A 20,763-nucleotide genomic window follows, 5' to 3' on the forward strand; every position below is an offset into this window, starting at 1 on the left:
GAGAAAGTAGCATGAACTTTGGCTACGAGTACTGGAGAACTATAGATTTTTCCAAGAAATTCAGAACTTGCAACAGAACAGATCCTGCAAGATCTCTTAAGTCCTGGAGTAGGAGGAGGGAAGAAAAGTAGACAGATCTTTCATATACAGGACTAGCAACAGCACAAACTCAGTGCAGACCAGCATTAAATTACACATTTTCATGAGAATTCCAGCTTTCCCAAAAAGTGCTTCCAGTGAAGGTTGTGCTTCTAAGTTTGAAACTAAAAGTCATAGATTTTTCATATCAAGAGGGCAATTAAATCAAATCACCAATTATTTCAAACTCTTCTAATTCCTTGGGTACATGGCTCATGTTTTTAAACTGATTACAGTGTAAATCTGATGAAATAGACCACAACATTGTAAAGGAGTGTCTAAAAAACAACCATGCATGTTTCTCCTAATTAACAATGGAAATCAAGCACGTGCTTCCACTGTAGCTAGAAATGAGCAAATACACCTCTACTAACAGGAAGCAAGAATAATCTGCTGGAAAAGCTAAGTTACAAGAATCCAGAGTGACGGCAGTTTGTAATGCGCTGTAATTTATACTGCTCAGGATAGAATTAACATAGCTCAGTGACCAGAAATGTGTGAAACATGAACAAGATTTTTAATTAAGTTTCTAAAAGGATATTAAAAAAAGATATTCTAAAGTTTATCTCAATATTAAATTCTGTTCTCAACTGAAAAAAATTACAACACTGATTTTCTTTGTGATGTTCTTACAAATCCACATGCAATACATTAAGATTCCCTTACCCATTGCTTTTGTTTCTTCTCTTTTAGCATTCAGCAGGGAAAATTTGAATTTTGCTCTGACTTCACTTTTTGGACAACTGACTAAAAGCAAATATAATGACAGGTAGTCTTTGCTTTCATCGTCTAATCCCTTTGGATTCACTCTCAGGCACCTGAAAGAAATGCAGGAATTGTACATTTTTAAATTGTACCCAAAATAAATTCAGAAATATTTTTATAATATAAGTATACAATGATACATGCTACCAAAAGAAATATTTCCCTTATGACTGTTGAAACTTTGAAATTAGAACCAATCCAAACCTATAATAAAACTTAAAGAAATGTCCGAGTTTTAATATTTATTTGCAGTTTAACTTTGCAACTTTTGTGAGTGAGGAAAAAAAAAAAACCCAAAACAAAAAAACAAAGCAGTTGCTAGAATAAAGACCTTACCACTTCATTTTGTCATTTGGCCCTGATGAAAAGGTAGAACTCTTTAAAACTTCACCCATTTCTTCTCGGCAAAAACTGAAGTTATTAATGGTCCACATGTAGGAAAATTTTACTACTTTAACCTGAACAAAAGATGTAGAAAATGTCAATAAAATTTAACTTGCATATCAAGCATTAACTATGAGAACTAGTTAGACTGTCGGCACAACTCAGTATTTTTAGGTTGTTTTGTTTTTTTTTTTAAATTATGACTAGAAGATAAAGCCATTGGAATTTATGTAGATTACCTGTGTGTAACACCAGCTTTCAGCCACAGGTCCACTGGACATCTCCCCAGGAGGAGGTGGGGTGGGAACCCTTGACATTGCCACTTATTGCAGGTTTATAGTATCAAGATAGCAATCCAAACTTCAGTAATTCTCCTAAAAAAAGTAATTCATATATTTTGTTCACCCTTTTTAAGTGTGAAGAAAAAAAAAAATCTTGATATCCATATTACTGTGCTTACTAAACAATGCATCTGAAAATTAGACTTGAAAAGAGGACAATGGCTTTGGTGTTTAGACGAGCTAGGTGTCACACACTAATGACCACTTATACTCAACAGCTGCAGGCTGAATCCTCATGCAATACTTTTATATAAAAGCAAGTGCCTATGCATCATACAATAACACTAACAACATTATTTCAACATCACCTTTGCAAATTACCACCTTGATCACTCCAGTCATGTTCTAACTTTCTTCAGGATCTTCTCCTTTGATTTGGAGAATAACTAGGGCCCTCTGAGCACTCAGTTATTAGTACCAATGCGTTAGTCGTCCACACAGGCATAATTCAGTCCCAAAAGAGCACCTAGCCACCTAGGAGTGGAATAGGTTCAAACAATCCTGGGATTTCTCAAGGGAGGGTAAGAAACTAAACTTGCATTTAAAGTAGTATTTTCTTCACATGGTTGTCTTGTATCTTTACTACCCACAGATTCAACTGAAGAACTACAATCACCACAACCATGTGCTTGTTCCCTATCGAAGCACAAAGCTGAAAAACAGTTTAAGTCAACTCACCAACTCTGAAGAATTTTCTAATAGCAAATAAAGCAATTTTGTTATGGATTATCACCTAACAGAGCACTGCAATTTCTCCTGCCCATCAGAAATTGAGTCACATGCCCAGATTCATCACATCTGGCTACAGACACGTAATTAGTCAGCTTACTCGCACTAGCCTTTGTACATAGCTAATGAACGAAGGCGGGCCTGTCAGAGGGTAGCTCTGGGTTACTGGGCTGACTCTCATTTAGGTAGGGTTTGCTGTCATCTTTAGATAGGTTCCTGCCAGAAGCACAGCTTCTCACTTAAGCAGCTCCAATAAGTTGCTAAAAAGAAGTGAAAGGAACCCTGACCAAACCAGATGAAAGTCACAATTGTTTCTGCCACACAACAGTTTCTTAGTACAGAAAGCTTCTTTAAACATACCCTGCTATCGCTAAAGCAACATCAGAAGTCTACAATCTTCTTGCAAGGTTTGAGTGCTTCATCATATAGGTCTTTTTACTTGTGACAGAACAGCATTAATTGTCTTACTGAAAAGATGGGATTGCACACCACTAGTCATGTTGGAACTCTTCCTCCAGGGACGGGCAACACACTTAGAAACAAGTTTTCCGCAAACATTGGTAAGACGACACTGCAAGACCACATACAATTCAGTCACGATGTGAGCAAGTTTATTATTCCTACGGGAAGAAGAATTCGCTGTGAATCGCTATGATCCTCAGTGGATTCTTTCCCTCCTGCCTTTCTGGTACCTTTTCTCACTCACTTGCGATTTCAATTAGCTCTTCTACATTAAAGCCTGCTGACATGGGAATCGCTCTGAATCACAAATGTATAAAACCTTGAAAACAAAACAAATTCTCGGTTTTTATAGGATGAGGAAGCAGATGCTATATAATCAGATCCCTTAACAGATCTCTACTAACAGATCTACTATGACAAGATGAAAAAAATCATTGAACGGCTCTCCTGCAAGATATGGATCATTGAGACATTCCAGTGTAATCACAAACACAATTCTGCTGTCTCTCATAAGTGACTTTTCTTTCCAAATAAAACTTGTATTTATTTATTTATGACAATTTTCAGTACTTAATTAGTACTTTCCATAAATGAAAACTAGTAACAAACAGCCACCCTAAATTTAAGATAATTGAACTTGTTTGCCCTATATTTTTTTTAAGCAGGAATCATATGTATTGCGGAAGCCGTGTTTACATAGATTTTGTTACCAGGTTTACAATTTGTTTTGATCCTCTGTACGGAACCACCCAGAGTAAAATTCCTGGGAGGGACACGTGTGAACACCCCTCTTTCATAAAGCAAGTATTAGTAGTTATATTACCATTATTTCTGGTAGCACATCCTATTCAATGGTAACAGCTTCAGCTGTTAGCCAAATACATGATGGATTTTATATAGGACCATATCCTGAAAGTTAGAAAGTTCCTGTTAGAACAGCTTACCTCAGCCTTACTGAACCTGTTTGCTCTTCTTCAATTCTCCAAAGCTAAAACCAAGAAGAAATACAGGCCATTCCTTATTTTGTCATTTGCATGAGATGCACAGGGCTGTCTCATCTCTGATCTGTTCCTCAATTATTTCAGTCCATTAGACCAGTCAGCTCCTAATAACCACGAAGGAGCAGCAGATCCGAGCCAAGTTTGCTCTGAAGGGGTCTCTAAATTGAAAAAGGCTGAAAATAACTGCTGTATAGTATCCTCTTTAGAAAGTGTCCAGTGACCTTATACCAGCTACCAGTACTTATCTGCCCCCTCCTGTCTCACAGCTAGATCAGCTTGATTCACTGAGAATTTAACTCTAAACAAAGGTGGTTATTTTCAATTATTTTCAGGTTGGTCTGCTGCCTTGTCTCTGTACCTGTTCTACCCAGGGCATTCGTACTTCAGAGGCTGCTTCCATCTGCTGCATGGCATTTATTATTTATTTCAGGTTCTCACAGAAGCCATGATTTTCCATAAGTACGCTTTTCAGATCCTTCTGAATAGCTTCAGCTTTTTGTAAAGTTTCTCATTATAGCATTAGGACCAGACAACTGATTTTCCTGAGCTCCTGATACGTCTCTGAGGAACAGATTTGCACCTCACTTTTTTTGGCACTAATTTACTACGCCAATCAAATTTTTAGATTGAGAAAACTGGGAGAAAGCAAGAACTTTGCACAGTTTGATATCATACTGGGAGCCTGTGTTCCTTGAGGAGCAATCTTTTTTATTTTTTAATATGCCTGGACACATAATTTTTAAAAAAGTAAAATCATCCAACAGCAAACTGAACAATGGAGAACAAATAAACAGAGCATCAGATGCTCTGTTAAGATGTACCAAAAGACTGCCAGAGAACAGCAGCAAACAGTGTAGCAGCACTGCTGATCTGCCCCTCACTTTACTTCATCCATTAATCAGGATTTGGGTGGGGACATGGGGATATTTACCCAACCTACAAGGTGAAAGAACACAAGCTTCAAAGATGTTATCGTGGGGCGTAGAAGTGTTTGGGGAAGGAAGGACTTTTTCAGTCCCCAGGCTGACACCCAGACGGAGTGGGCCACCACATGCACTACCTGCTTCATGCGGCCACCGATGGTTACCACGGCAAAGTGGACCTTGCACGGGCAGACTGAAGGCAAGAAGAAAGATGCACCTACACACTCCCCCTTTGTTCTACGTACTGTACTCTGCTTGGGGAGAAGACTAAATACTACTTTGAAGAAAGTGTTTATGAACCATTGATGAACCACTGTCATAAGCTCCAACAAGAAGGTTTTTCAAGTACCAAACCCTCATCACAGCCTATTAGATCAAATGGTTGGGAACAGACAGAGCCGCAGCTCAGAAAACCAGTCGGAGAATGACTGAGCAGAATTAAATCAATGAAGTGCAGGAAGACAGGCCTGTTATCTGCAGGATGGAACAACTTAGAGGGACAATTTTCATGCTAGAACCTGCATTTACTCCTCTGCAGGCTATCATGAACAAAGCATCAGAGGTGACAGGACATTATCAGGTAATACCTCCGAGAGTTTTCAGGCAATGCCGTGCCTGTCTGGACATGGCTTAACAAACCAGTCAGTGTGGCCATTTTGCCAGGCAGGAGTCTCTGAGGAAACATGCACTGGGAACACTAAAACAAGTTTTAATGGATGAGCACAAAAGAAGTTTCTAGCTTCCAAAATGGAAATTAGAGATGTATTTTTGAAGTGTGTCAAGTACCTTTGTTGTTTATTTGGGATTTTTAATGAAGTGATAAACCCATACCGAATGCGGTGCAGAAGTTGGTGTGATTTTATGCTGAGAGTTTGCTTTCATTGTCTTACTTCAAAAGAGGAAAGAAAAGCTCAAAGGTATTTTACTTAACCTGTACTCCCAAACCCCAAACATGATGGGCTTATCACTTTTTACTGGTCTCTTAAGGTAGGTATTGGTTTCAGCTGCTAATCACTCTGCCAAATAGACTAGTCTCTGTTAAATCAGGACCTTCACAGAGCTGAGTACTACTTGCAGAGCAGTAGTGGGCAAGTAGGTAGAGATAACACAAAAAAAAAGTGATTTTGCAACGCACATTTTATTTAGGAATCGACTGAAGTACTTTCTTATTCAAACAAATACTTGTGTTAAACTTCAAGCCATCTGAAGTTGATTATCTCTAATTACCAGTACATAGAGTGTAAAGAAAGCATGGGCTACCCTCCATAAAACATATTTACACTAAATTCCATCAACAGCTTTTCCTAACTTTTAAGAGATCTTAAGATTCAAAGCTACTTCATATACCAATACAACATGAATTTAATCAGACAAACATATCATCTTGTTTCCCTTCCCAGAAATTGCATATTTGTCAATATTATTCTAAATAAAGTTACTTTTCAACCTCTTAGAGCTAGACAAGAACACATTCACAGTCTCTTACATCTTGCATTGGAATCATCTCAACAACTTTTTCACTGAAAAAATGACTAGCTCATTAAGAAAGTACCACATGCATATATACACACAAAGGAATTCTCTATTCCTCCAATAATAAACCCACAAAACACTTCATAAACCTATCTGAAGAATTGCCCTACGTGTTAACGTGATCTTTTGCCAGCTCTCATGTCTAAGAGTGGAAGCTCAGTATAACAACTATATCCTAACAGTTCTTTCAGCATAACAACGGTGCAGCAGGTGCGTACAAGCAGGTGTGCATGTTCACCAGAGACCACAGCAACGTTTTATCTTTGTATTTCAATAAGGTATTACAGTCAACAAACCACTGGCAGGAATAGCTAGATAAACTGCCTTCTGCAGGGTATGCAACACACCCCGAAAGTCAAATCCAGCCTGCCAGAACCTAACCCACAGATCAGCTCACCAAGCAAATCAGTGACGCCGTCCTGCTCCCTCAGAAGCGAGAAGGAAAGCGCTTTGAGAACAGATGATCAGATCCTGCTGACCCTCTTCTCTCTGCTATCCCTTCTTTCCAGGGCTTCAGCCTCCAGGATCAAAGCGTTTCCCTCCCAGCCTGTCCGTATTTTGGCACATCATAGGACTTCCAACATCTCATCATACGATATAACTCACCATGAGTGAGTCTGGCACAGTGTGGGCTTATTCTCGAGCCCTGTCCAGAAACAGTAACAAAGCAGCAGGTAACAGCGATGTGGCAGTGCGCTTCCAAACCAGGACGGCACAGAGTCCCCACAATGCCCCTGGAAGAGGCTATGGAGCCCCTCCTGCCTGAAACATCAAACATCGCTACCCAACAAACTACTTCAAGCATTTAACAGCTAAAGTAAAAATTAAAGTAACTCACTGTCTAAGAGTGACTGGTAACAACACCATTTAGCAGTCTCTAAGGAAAGCCTAATAAATGACCATACCAACAAATCCCACGTGCATGTATTGCACATTCCATTTGAATGGTGATGGCCTTTTCCTGAACAGGGCTGAACATTTCAAGAAATGCAAAGCTGTTACGAATTAACTTTTTTCCCCTTTGAAAATATTGATATTTCATCACTGGCTGAAATAAAAGATCATCTTCTGAAGGTTAACTGGCAAATAACGCCCTGTTCCTCTAACTTTTTATTCCTAGTAAATCCATAATTCAGAAACCAAATATAGTTTGTCTAATTGTACAGCCAAAACTTCGGGTTTTTAAAAAAATCTAAAGTGAATAAGCCTTCAATTTCAATAAGCCTTATTTCAATAAAATCAGCTTCCAAAAACCCGTTCAAAATAAACATGCTTTAGCTACAGAGATACTGATTTCATTTCCCCTCATTAAACGATCACCAGTGAATAAAGTATTATATAGTAGTATATGTTATAAGTCATATAGGTAGTATTACATATAATATAATACATACATCAGTTATATACTTTGTTATTCAAGAAATCCATTTTGTTTTTTAAATTACTGAGGAGGCAAATTCTTGGGCAAAATATTGAATTGCTTTAAGGTTCGCTATCTTACCAGTTCTTGGGTGAGAAAGAACACATATATGAAGCTAAAGATGGACAAAACAAACCAACCAGATCAAAAAGATTAAGTCTGAACCGAAAGACATTTTAAGGTCCAAGACTAAGTTACCCTTGCACCCCTCCACCTGAAGCAATGCTCCAGTTGACTTGTGCCGTTCTAGGTAGCATCAACTTCTGAAGGCCAAACTGTTTAAGAGCCAAGAAAGCCATGCCCCTTTCTCCTTGGTCACAGAAGGACTAGTGTAACAGCCACCCATCACCTGGGTGATGCTTACCTAGTAGCATGAAAATCCTGTGGCTGATTAAACTGGCTTGAATGCTGCTCAAATCCACACAGGAGACATTATCTTTCTCTCCAAGTCTCAGAGATTTAAAAAATATCCAGTTGAAGGAGAAATTTACCATTTTTTTCTGTTTAAGAGTTTGTCTGGTAAGCCGATTATGCTTTCAAAAATTCATAACACATTACCAGTAGAAAAAAAGTCTGAATTTTGTAAAAGATAGGAATGTTTGTTAATTAGCAGGATTTGCATCTCTTCACAATTGATCTTTTTGAAGGAATTGCTGCGCATTTCCTATATAGCTAACTATTAAACTAAATTTTCTGCTGGATGATACACAACACAATAACAGACATTTGAAAGGTCTATTAAGCGCAGGCAGTTTTCCAATTTGTTCAGTATCATCATTTGCTTCTCTAAAAACAGACTCAAGATATACCTAGAAAATTTAAATACAGTGTTTAGTATTTGTTGAATTTAATCCCTATCACTGCAACATTTGAGTGAACAGTATTACTAACACTTAAACAATTGCAGTCATATATCGACCCCACTAAGTTAGAAAAACTGTAAGTTGAGGATATACTACATTTTACATTATTCGTAGTACTTCTAACGTACAAAATGTTTCCTTTTCAGGGCAAGGGGAAGTGAATAGCAGTTGAGCTACGCTCAGGAAAACCCTATGACACTTACTAAAGAAGTGAGAGGTCTATAATAGTTAAAAGGAAGGTGTTTTGTTTTGTTTTTTTAACATATTAAAAAATGCATATCTAAGAATATGTTTGCTTTGGAACCACACAATAGCAACCAAGTTTACACAAACCTAAACCAGCTTTGGAGCTTAAATCACAAGCCCTGGCTGCTCCTACATGCTTCAAGCTTAAGATCTTACCCTTGCCATCCACCAGCTCCGCTGGAAGCTACTGCCCAGCCAGAAGAAACACACACACTTCAGCACCCACACCACGGGCCGATTCATAACCCTCTCCACAGTTCTCCAGTGAGAAAAAAATACTACCCCGGACTGGACCATGACAGCGGAGAAACTACATATACATTCCCTGCCACCCCTGCTCCAGAGACAGTAAACTCCAGCAGAGATAGGGCAGGCAGCTGGGGTCGGAGACATCTTAAAATAGCCGCAACTAAGACTCCAGAATTTAAAAGCACATCCTCGAGGTGGTTCCAGCAGGAGAGCCCCAGCAAGGAAAACCCAGCACGTGTGAAATGCCCAACTTTCCAGGAGGATGGTGGTGTAGCTATAGCTGATAACACTGAAGTCAGCAGCTCAAAATTAGCAAGATTATACTATTAGTTGTAAAAACTGTAAAGCTGTACATGTAATTTTCAGGCTTTTCTCTGAATTTTCTTTCCTATCTTAAGCCTTTGAAAAATAAAGTTGAATTTTACCTCAGCTGAGAGAAAACCTAGTGCCCAGCAGAGCTTGAACTGTAACTGTCTAGTTTACATCATCCAAGCTTATTAATAAAAATCCCTCAGCATTAGCCTTGCATTATTGTTCTGTAATATAAGAAACCCATTGCACTCCTTTATTGGATAACCTAGACCATTCCCTACAGGAGTCATCTACGCGTTTCCCTGGAGAAGAAATGCAAGATTATTTCTTACAGCATATTTCAATTTCATTGCCCAGTCTAGTTTTATGGGACTCAAAAGATGGGTATTTCTACCACGATTCCTCTGGGGAAGCTATTCTATTCGAATAATCTATTGCTATTGGTTCTTTTTCCTGGTATACAGCCAAAGTGATCTTTTTCCCTCCTTAGTTTCACTCCATTACTCTTACTCAAACAAATCATTGGCATGTGAAAGTATATTAAATGAAGACATTTTTTCCCTAAATACTTCAGTTACACACAATCAAGAGTTCATCAAATTGAAAACGCGAATCTTGACTTTTATTTTTGCACGTGAAACAAATATCCGTATTAGCCAACAGAAAGTTGACTTCAATTTTAACAAAAAATATCTTTCTCCAGTAGATTCACAGTTAGTTTGGGGTGTTTTGTTTTCCTTCTCTCTTCTTTTCAAATTCATGGGATTTGTGAAAAGCACCAGACTATACTCAAGACAGGTGCTTTCATTTGCTGCAGAGAAGTTGTACAGAGCAACAGCAGCATAATGCTCTCCTCATTAACCTCTGCAGATTGTTGTCACCTGGAAAGTTCACACTGAAATAGTACAACTGCTTTCAGCAGCCAGAAGTTCATAGTCACAGATGTTATTCATTTGTTGCCTTACTACCCATCACAGCAAACAGTGGACAAATTTGTGGACACAGCTGCACATTCATGGAAACGTTGAGAGGTACAGCCCACCTCAGGCCTGTTCTATGCCTCTTACCAAACCAGTCACAAAGAGTAGTATTACACTTATGCAAAAAACAACTGATACTTACATGCTAGGAAACAGAAAAAAAAACCTACACATGATTTCCAAACCCCAAAACTCAACTCTGCCGGAGGACCAAACTGCACTTGATGCTAGTTCTCCCAAACGGACTTGAAATTAAACTAATTTCAATGGACTCGGTATTAAGTTTCATCCACAACAGTTGATTAAGCAACATCCTAGGAAAGACAGGTAGGTCAGGAAGTAGAGCTGCAAACTCACTCGCTTTGGTGAATATGAAGTGGGAATCTCTGAAAGCGTAACTATATGAAGACCTGGTAAAAGCAATCAAGACAAGCAAAACTTGACATCTCAGTTTTGGACTGCAACTAAACAGGTTCACACACACAGAGGTCAAAAAGAAAATCCTAAAAGTTCAGTCTAATACAGACTGGTTTATAGAATCATAGCATTGTTTAGGTTGGAAAAGACCTTTAAGATGGATCAAGTCCAACTTGTGAAGTTCAAAGACAAGTACACAATTTCTCCTGTTCTACTGTTTCAAAAACATCCAGGTATTAGTTTTGCTTATACTTTTGGATTTAAGAACAATTCCAAAATAATCTGCTTAAGCTCCATTTTTCCACAACAAAAGTGATTCAAACCTTTGCAGTTTCCTACAAGTTTTCCCCCTTAGAGCAGAGTCTTACTTGCTGAAGACAGAAGAAAATTTTCATAGTATCTCTTAACACTCTAGACAGACAAGCTGAGCAAACTCAGCAGCCATAAGCTTTTAAAATTATTGTTTCGAAAGAGTAAGTCCAGAGACCAAAAGTAGTATTCACATTTTCTCCTCACAAAGGTTGTTTCTTTAAAATTAGTTTGAGTGTTAAAAGATTTCTGTAGCTTTCAATTTCCATGGAACCATTTGATGCCTCTCAAGAAAAGACTACTCGGCAACAACCACTTCTTGCTTTGCAACATCAAGCCCCGCTGCTTCGCCAGCAGCTGAGACTGCAGAACTCCCTGCTCCCATTTGCAACCTCGGACTGCTTACGCAGGGTGAGAGGGAAAGGGAGCAGGGGATGGTGCAGTTTACTCCACATCAGGCTCCTCTGCTACAGGTCTTTCTCCAAAAGGCTAACATGTCATCTGCTCACTTGACAAAACCTGTGCAAACTCTTTAAGGGTTAAATCGAGGCTTGATAATCTTAATATGACTAATCATAGCATTTAATTCTGGTTACAAAGTTTACCACATACAAATTTTCAGCAGGCTACTACCTATGTAAGCTTTTCTTCCACCTCTACTTATGCTTTCTTCCCCCCCCCCCCCCCCTTTTTTTTTTTTAACAGAACAACCACACTTTAGGAGAACATTATTGATAACAGGCATCTTTTGCCATAAGCAAGACAGGAACTCCCCTAATCAGAAGCCTCTTATGGCATATAAGAGTATTAATTCAAGTCTTCCAAATGTATTTACTGTATTTTTTTTCCCCTCTGATCAACCACTTGCCCAGTGTATTTTGCAAAACTTGCAAAAATGTATTTATGCAAACTTCCTCAGTGTAAGAAGTTTCAGTTTCTTATAAACTGTATCACCCATTGCAACACAAATATTCTTCTGCTGCCATTTTTAATTTTAAAAGTTTTTGCTATATGCACATAAGTAACAAGCTAAATCTACCTTGACATATTCTGCAGGGAGATAAAAAAAACAAAACTAGATTTCATACATTCTATTCCTCTGAAACCACCATATGCCAAATGCAGTGTCAGACCTAAGAGTAAGATCGTACCAACTTCAACAGTCAGTATAGCAATGTATTATATTAATCTACAACTACCCAAAGAAGCTAGAGATTTCAGACAGTTTGTTTCCTAGTATGACATTTCCAAAACTGAAATAGTATGACTCAGGTCTTTAAATGAGTTCATACAGACCGTAAGCAGAACTTTCCAAATGCATGAAAAAACACCTAAAAATAGGTACAAACCCAGATGTATGCAAATAATTGCTTCAATTAACGTCGCACAGATCACAAGCACAACACATTAGTTGAAATGACTGTGTTTTGTCCACTGTTACAAGAACAGTTATTCAATTCGGTACGTAAATATCAGCATGACCACTGGTACATACGATGTTCATAAAAAGGAGTTAAACATTATCATTATATATTGCTCCATCCCAGAAGCTGAAGCAAGCTATATTAAGCACTTGTTATCTAAATTCATTACAAAACAGTTCTGATTTTATCTTCAAGAGTTTCGATTACAAACAAGTGACTTTGAAATTAAACTCAGTTAACAAGGAATCCATCTGTTTTAAAATTTAAGAAAAATTGCCATCAAAGAGTGCTGTTTTGTTGCTGAGGTAACGTCTACAGATTAAGTAATTCAGAGCCCTATTGTGTTAAATGCTGCAGAGAGTAAACAAGTGCCCCCTCTAAAGAATTTTAAGAAATTATTAGCTAACTAATCTGAATCTAACCTGAATACGTTATGCACTCAAAGCAACAAGTGACTTGTATTTAGATTTTATTTCAACTTAAACCAGTGATTTTTTACTTAAACTCCGTATATTGAAAATGGCTGTCCTTCACAGGCTACAGGCCATGCTGATGGAGAAAACAGATCCATCAATTAGAAACTGAATATGAATAAAGCAAGCCAGGAAAATTAAAACTTTTGGAAGAAGTAGTTTTCCAAAGAAAAAGTCAACATGGAACAGAGAACTAGAAAGTATGACACCAGAGGAGAAAGTTATACCAGCTATTCCTCAGGCCAGAATGAGTTCTGCACCTACACTTAATTTCAGTTGTTCAGGAAGCAACAGCTGATGCAACTAACCTCAAACCCTTTTAGAGACACCCAAGTATAATTAATTTTCCAAATGTATAACACATAAGAAAATAAGCCATTTGAAAGAAGTCAAGTGCAAGTCATCGCTCCCCCCGCCCCCCATTCCCTTCATCTCCATTCGTAACCCTACTTATGAATTGATTTTGCAAGTGTCTTGACCAACTGGTAAGTGAGCTCTTGGGAGGGGATAAACATTAAAGGAACAATCAGGAAGGAGGCCGAGAGAAAGCTTGGCTCCCAAGTTTCACCCAGTGATCCTCTCCACGGCACAACAGAGGCAGGTACCACAGCAAGAGGTTCCCACCCCGTGAACTTTGGAAGTTTCCCAACTGCTGGAGACATTTACTCCATGAGCACAGCTCTGCCTACGCCAAGAGCTACTCTGTTGCATTCTCCCTGGCACACAATTGCTTTGCCTTCCTATAAAGCAGCCAGTTAAACTACACGTCAAACGATAATTCACCTTTGAACTACTTAAGAAGTCAAGTCACAATATAGTGCAAAGAGCAAATGTAACACCAAGGAAGGTGGATGGAACTGACACAGACTGTTCGCTACTCAACTGCTGAAGTACCACTAATTAACGGCTAAGCAGCTGTCTATTCTAAAGCAATCCTACAGCAAGAGTACAATCCAACTACAGCTTCAAATAACGCTGATCAGCTAAGCGAGCTGAGATCTAAAGTTGGTTTTTTTGAGACAATTGTTTTTAATTAAACATTCACAGACACACAAGTAGTAAATTACTATCTTGCAAGTGCTCACAAAACCCACCAGCTTCATTCCATATATTTAGCAATGAAATCAAGGGAGAGCACACTAGACATTTTGAATGCTTAAAAGAAGAAAAGGTTACAAGTATGTACAGCAGCCTTTTTTATAGAGGTGAGAAGTCAAGACAGAAGTTCTTCTCTCCGTTCAACTAGCATTCAACTTTACGTGAAGTTCACTTTGAAATCACTTAGTCCATCTTTAATCTCTGAACAAGCACCATGGAAAAGAAACTAGCTTTTTTCTAAACTAAAGCAACTGTCAAATTCTGGAAATAACGCATTACAATTGTTTTATGTCACCTATTTTTGATGATTTCGACTGAAAGAAATGGACAAGTAAGCAATCAAAAGTGGCAAGTGTAATATTTTTTACAAAAATCAAATGATAAACGGCTTTTGGGAAATACCAGGCATTATCAAGGATAAGTAATCTAATTCAGGGAATTTGTACATATGAGCTCTCTAGATTATTCCATGCCAATGAGTTTCTGAATCAGCTGAAAGAGTATCTCACTTTCCACTACACTTCCTAAATGCTATATGCAAACACTGATCACAAGAACATTGACAGATATATGCATGCTTGCAAAGTGATTCCTTGTAAAGAACATAAAAAACCCTTTATAGTTGACAAGAATAATTTTAAACCAGGTTACCAAAAACCACATCGGAAAGCTATTAAACTTGGGTAAAAAGGAATCAAGAGAGTTGAGGGTTTTTTCTGTTTAAGCTCGCTCCAATACTGAACATGTACTCCTGCCAAAATTCAGCCCCATCACACAAGTTGAACAGCTAAAACATTACCAAAAAAATGAAACGTTTATGCAACACCATACACACTCTATAACATAGTATATGCACTACTTAAGAAACCCACTGAACTAGGGCAAGTGACCATCTTCTCTCAGTAACAACTACTACAACATCTAAATTGCCACTATTAAAATACCTCCACCCCTCACACAGTTGCAACAATTCTCCCCTAAGCACCAAGCACAAACTGAAGGAGAGATTTCCTACTTCCTTTTGAAGGGACAGTTCCAACAGGAGTCCTTTTGATACGGGTGGGACAAGAAGAAACAGAAACAAAGTGCCATAAGTACATAAACTGGAAAGTTTCTCAAGGAATCAAAGCAAAGAAGAAGTCTCTTGTGAATATACGTGCATTTTGCAGAGGGAGGAGAGGGAACCAAGAGCTAAGGTATGAAAGCCTCTTGGAGAGGACATCTCTGACGTGATGGAGCAGGCATTAGACAACCACTGAGGCAAGGGCCTTCTATTTTATCCGAAAAACGTGGGGCCCGGGACACACATGACAAAACACAGAGCCTGTTTGGCTACCCAACTGTTCTTCGTCCTCAGTTTGATGACCTCTGCAGAGTCAGGAGAGGGCTGTGTGTCCCTCCAACTTCACTATGCTGATAGACTTCCGAAACCACGTAATTCACACAAGTTAATATATCATCAGTACATTGTTTTGCTGCCCTATCATTAGTTGACTATGTGACATATTAGCTGATTTGATGGAGATGGTTAAGGAAGCACTAACTGTGACTCTTCAGAAGGCAAACTGTTTTAACATAAGTAGTGAGGGAAGACCCAAAAAAAAAAGTGGGAAGGGAACGATGCTGACGCTTTTGAAAGCATTAATGTTTTGATCCCAGGCACCGTATTTTGAAGATCAGAGGATTTTACAATTACAAGTATCAGGTTACTGCTTTTAATGAGCGTAACAATCTCATTTAGATTTCCTTACTCTTAACCATGCTTTGCCAAAGCAAAAGGGGAGCATTTTGTAGACTGCTTTTTACAAAGAGACAGAAATGCCTATAAGGAGCATATGAGCCTGTCACAAAAAACTGTCAGAAAAAAATACCACAAACATCCACCTGTCATCAACAGAAAGAAAAAACCAAAACAAAGTGGGATGGGGTAGCTTTGTAATGCACAACACACAGAAGCTTACTTCTGAGCACATCCCAGAACCTCGAAACAAATTCAACATGACAAATTTCTAACTACAATAATTTCTACAAGGCATAAGATGTAAAGAGAAAAAAGTGAACAGTTAAGGTAGAGATGCAAAGAGACTGTATATAAAAGAGTGGGAAAACCACAATGCAGTCAGAAAATCAAGGAAGAATGAATAAAAGGAGAAGTCAATGAGATCTACGTGCAAGTCGTAAGTACGCTACCCATTAATGCCGCAGCTATTTCTTTTCCACTTTAAGTTGTGCTGTTAACAACAACTGGTTTCATTATCTCTCCTGCGTATTTATGTTTAGGTGCTTTCAAAGGCACAAAAATTAACAGATAAACACAACATATAGAAAAAAGAAAAAAAAGTAGTTTTATAATATGTGATTTCAACTGAACATCCAAGAACTGTAAGCAGTATGCATTGACAGTTAAAATCAGTGATTAGGCCAGAAAAAACCTGGTGGCTTTTCAAATTCATTTTATATTTGTCTGTAGCATATACAAGTTTTTAATAGCAACAAGTAGCTCACAACGCCTATGCAAGTTCAGAATGTAATTCTTTATTTTCACTGACAGTTTAAAAGCAGACTGCAAAGTACCGAAGCTAGAAGTTTGGCAGAAAGCTGTTTCAAGGCAATGTAACACCAAGAATATTTCTGGATATTTAAAATCTCAGGTTTCCAGAAAAGAGCTAAAAGTAGTTCCTGGTGATGTACTAAACCCTGCCATGTTTGCAGCTTCATATACAAAAGGCATATTGTTTAAAAATTATTTTCCCTTTCCTGAGCAAATATCCACTTACGGAGTGGGGGGGAAAATACTATGCAGTAGACACACACTGGAAATCCTTCCCAAACATTTATGTTTGTCCTAGTCACACATCTCAGAAGACCCAGATAGAGAAGCCAGGTAAAATACTTTCAGAAGTCACCGTGACTGCTAAGTGTCCCTCTAAGAAGGGATTTTTATTTCCAGAAATAATAAAGTTTTTAGTAAAAACAGAAAAAGGAACAAAACTTTTTTTTTTTAAAAACAGTTAAAGAAAATGCCTTGGCAGTCACACAAATGGCTCAGCTTCAGCAGCACTGAAGCACTTTGTGGTACGAATTCCTCTAACCATATGGGATATCTATCAAAATAATGCATTCTGCAGAACTGATAAGAATAAGGAATGACCCAGCTTGACTCTCACAGATTGTTCTTCCTGGCAGGAGGTTAGAAACAATCCTTTTTGTTCAAATACTATTTTTAAAACTCTTAACACCATTTTAGGAAAAAAAGTTAAGAATATCTTCAAAAAGCAAAGCTACATTTTAAAATAAGCTGTTGATTTTAGTTTTTTGCAGTTAAAAAAAAATTGCGAACTCATCAATAGTGCTCATGTTGTTTTTTTTGTTTTGCCTTTTTCCATTCTTCACGCTCCTTCTCAACCACTACTGCCCTCAAACAGTCTTAATATGATGCAAATTTCACCGGACCCCAGTGAATTTCAGTAATGACATCATCAGGTGAAAACCAGTGTTAGTCAACCCCACTTCCTGACCACGTATAAAATGGTGCACGCAGCACAGATGAATCAAGCATGAGCTTTTCAGCATTATTCACTTGCTGCTACAGCCTCCCCGAAAGTTTGCCACGGCCCCAAGAAGGGAGCCAAAACCCCAGGGTTTTTTTTGCTACAAGCCGAGAACTTCCCAGAACAAACTGTCACGTCGCAGTTGAGGAAAACACGAGCACAGGCGGCACATAAAATGCGAAGGACTGTTTCGCAGGAATGCCTTCCGCAGCCGTGCAGCTGAAAGCACTCATGCCAGGGCCTGCAGGAGCCCATTACGAAGCGCGTCCTGCCCAAGGTATGGATTACATACGTGCAACAACATCAGTCACAAGCCTCTTCGGCGGGCGGGTGCCGGGCCAGCACCGGCTCCGAGGGCGAGGAGGCTTCGCCTGAGCAAAGGCGAGGCGCGGAGCGGGCGCGGCAGCGGCCCTCCCGCCAGCAGCGCGGCCCGCCGCCTGCAGCCGGCTTCCCCGCCGCCCGAGGGAAGGGCCCCGCAGGCCGCTGCCCCGGGCAGGGGGACCCGGGCCCGCCCCGCCCCGCCAGCACGGGCGACGGGCAGGGGAGAGCGCAACAAAGGCCTCCCCCCCCCGACACACACACACCCCGCCGGCCGGCAGCGGCCCCCCCCGGCCCGGGGCGGTACGTACCGGAGCGCGGCGCTGGCTGGGCGGCGCGGCGGGTCTCATACTGCCGGGGCGGGGGAAGGTGTGACGGTCACCGGTGCCCGGCGGGAGGCGGAAGCGGCGAGGCCGGGCGGTGGCGGAGCCGCATCGCTGCCGGCGCCGAGACCCGCTGCTGCCGCCCCTCCCCCGCGCTCGGCACCTCGCGGCTCCCGTACGGCCCCGCCGCCGCTCCTGCCGCCGCCGCACTTCCGGGCAGGGAGGGGTCACGCCGCCTCGCGCAGCGCCGCTTCCATCCGGGCCCTCGCGCGCGGCCCCGCCCCGTCCCCCGCGGCGCTCGGGGCGGGGCGCGAGGCCGGCCGTTGGGCGAGGGCGGGGCGCGAGGCCGGCCGCTGGGCGGGGGCGGGCGGGGCCCGGGCGGCTGAGGGGGTGAGGCGATGGCGGGGACGCGGGGGTGGGCGCCCGCCGCCCCGTCGCTGGTTGGGGACCGGGGCGGGGGGAAGAGGGCTGGGGGCAGGCGCGTGGTGTCCGGAGGAGGCGGCGGAGCGGCTCTGGGAGGGCTCCGGGTGAGGAAGGGGCCAGGCGGTGCCGGGGCGGGGAGCCAGGGTTTGCTGTCTGAGCTTTCGGTGGGGTCGGGCGGCAGTAGCTTCCCTGAAGAAAGTGCCTGGTCGTCACCCCCGCTTACCGACTGGTTCACGCTGCGGGGCGGACTTGGGGCTTCTGAGGACTCCTTTTTTATTTTCTGGTTTTTTTTCAGATGAAGTTAACCTGAAAATGACACTCGTGAGCTCCATCTGCTACCAGGTATTAGGACCTGACAGGAACCAGCCCTGCGTAACTGCTCCCCCACGTACAGTGCTGATGTTGGGTTCTCAGCATCTTACCTGATGCACAGATCTTCTCTACGCTCCTCGCTGGCACAGGCGTGAGCTTCGAGGCCTTCACTGAACAGCTCCCTGACTGGGGCACTTCTCTTCCCTCCCACATGTGTTCACCACCCAACAGTTTTTGAGAGTTGTCGGTCAGATCTGTTTGCTTTAGCCCAGGTGGAATGAATTTCTCTAAACCGTTGACGTATCTTCCTAGTTGCTGCTGAAAATAAATGATGTTAAAATTGTAAATTCCATATACAGTACTGCAAACTTCTTTGTGGAGGGTTGGAAATAAGCAACTTGTTTTGTTTTGTTTTTCTAAGGGCCAGGGCTTTAAGGAAAGTGTTGTCTATGGAGACAATTAAGACTCAGTGACACCTTAATTGCCTCCCTTGAGAATGAGTGCTAAGAATACATATACACAGCATTGTGCTGTGTTAGGATACCCAAGCTAGCAAGGTCACAAAATCAATACAACTGCATTAGTGAGGCACAGTGCCCTGGATAATTCATCCTGCAGAGAGAAAGGGCCATACTGCTTTTTGTATTACTAGTTCACTCAGAACTATTTCAGGAACTTGTCCAACATTGCACTGTATTTTCAGATGGCTCAGCGTTTTTCCTTTGTGTGGAGTGTTTTTCATACCAGTCCTTGTATGAAATAGCTTTACGGCCACAGGCAGGACTTACTCTATTTAGCTGAACAGGATGCTTGGAGGAGGACCAGGCTGTTAGGTTTATATGGCCCATTACTTAGAAGAAAAGGCAGTGTGTCTTTGTCACTTGTATGATGCACGAGTATAACACAGACTATCGGGACTCTTGGTATTGCGAACTGAGTAGTTCAGTGGTTGGAGATGCTGTTCCAAATGGCAAGTGAAAAATACCCACTTTTTCACAAGGCAGAATTCAGTCTCTGCTACTGGAAATCAGGGGTGCGCTCCTAACGGAAGAGTCTGTAATGGGAATCTTACCATTCACAAAGAATAACTTAGCATATAGGAAAAGCAGTGAGCCAAGTGAATCTTTGTATATCGTAACTAACTACCATCTCCCTTAAATCCCGTTCTAGAGAAAATCTGCAAAGATCGATCATTAACAGAAGTTGTGAAAAAGACATGCATATTTGTCAGCAGACAAAAGGTGAGATTACAGCTCATGCATCCCTTGGGCTGAAAAGTTCTTTGTGTGTGTGGGCAAATGCCAGAAGGGCGTGTAAATGGTTGCCAAGCAAAGCAACTAGCACTTTCCAGATCTGGAGTCCCCAGTTGGTTTTAACAGAAGTTTAATTTATTTTCCTGTACTTTTCATCCACTGCTCAGTCCTATTCCCTGCTATTCCCCTTTAGATTCCCATTTTCGTACCCCAAGTTTGTTTCTCCTCTCATCGCTAAATTAAAGTGCACCATATAGGTTCACATTAAGGTGAAATACTGTCACGTCAGGATGCATCAGTATTATTTGCATTATGGCAGTACTTAGTGGGTCAATTGAGATAAGTGGCCCTTTATGCCAGACATTTTACAAAACGAGACAAACACAGTTTGTAATCTAATTAGACAGGACAGAAAATGGTAGAGAAAAACAAGACAGGGTAAAATGATTAAGCACACTTACAGAACAAAGATTCTGCCAGAGACCAGCGGGAGGACCAAACTTTGCTGGGTCCAGA

General features: G+C 40.9%; 1 protein-coding gene and 1 long non-coding RNA gene across 7 annotated transcripts in view; one reads left to right on the forward strand and one right to left on the reverse strand.

Annotated features, from left to right (window-relative positions):
• SPOPL (speckle type BTB/POZ protein like) overlaps positions 1-18,485 on the reverse strand; it is a 39,192-nt gene extending 20,707 nt beyond the window's left edge. For 4 of the 6 annotated variants that reach the window (XR_012674046.1, XR_012674048.1, XR_012674047.1 and 1 more), the window contains exons 1-4: positions 18,248-18,485; positions 1,527-1,661; positions 1,240-1,361; positions 805-956 (exon numbers count right to left, since the gene is read on the reverse strand). Coding sequence is in view for 3 of the 6 variants with exons in the window: in XM_075152720.1 (XP_075008821.1) it covers positions 805-956; positions 1,240-1,361; positions 1,527-1,604 (352 nt within the window). In the remaining 3 variants the exon portion in view is untranslated. The remainder of the gene's footprint in view (positions 1-804; positions 957-1,239; positions 1,362-1,526; positions 1,662-18,247) is intronic. The other 2 variants (XM_075152721.1, XM_075152718.1) reach the window with 1 other exon arrangement.
• On the forward strand, positions 17,727-19,341 carry LOC142083386 (uncharacterized). The gene is made up of 2 exons (XR_012674049.1): positions 17,727-17,895; positions 18,978-19,341. It is a non-coding gene; the product is annotated as an uncharacterized LOC142083386 (long non-coding RNA).
• The last annotated feature ends 1,422 nt before the right edge of the window (positions 19,342-20,763 follow it).

This window comes from Calonectris borealis, chromosome 6, assembly GCF_964195595.1.
Source record: "Calonectris borealis chromosome 6, bCalBor7.hap1.2, whole genome shotgun sequence".
In the NCBI taxonomy this organism is placed as follows: domain Eukaryota; kingdom Metazoa; phylum Chordata; class Aves; order Procellariiformes; family Procellariidae; genus Calonectris; species Calonectris borealis.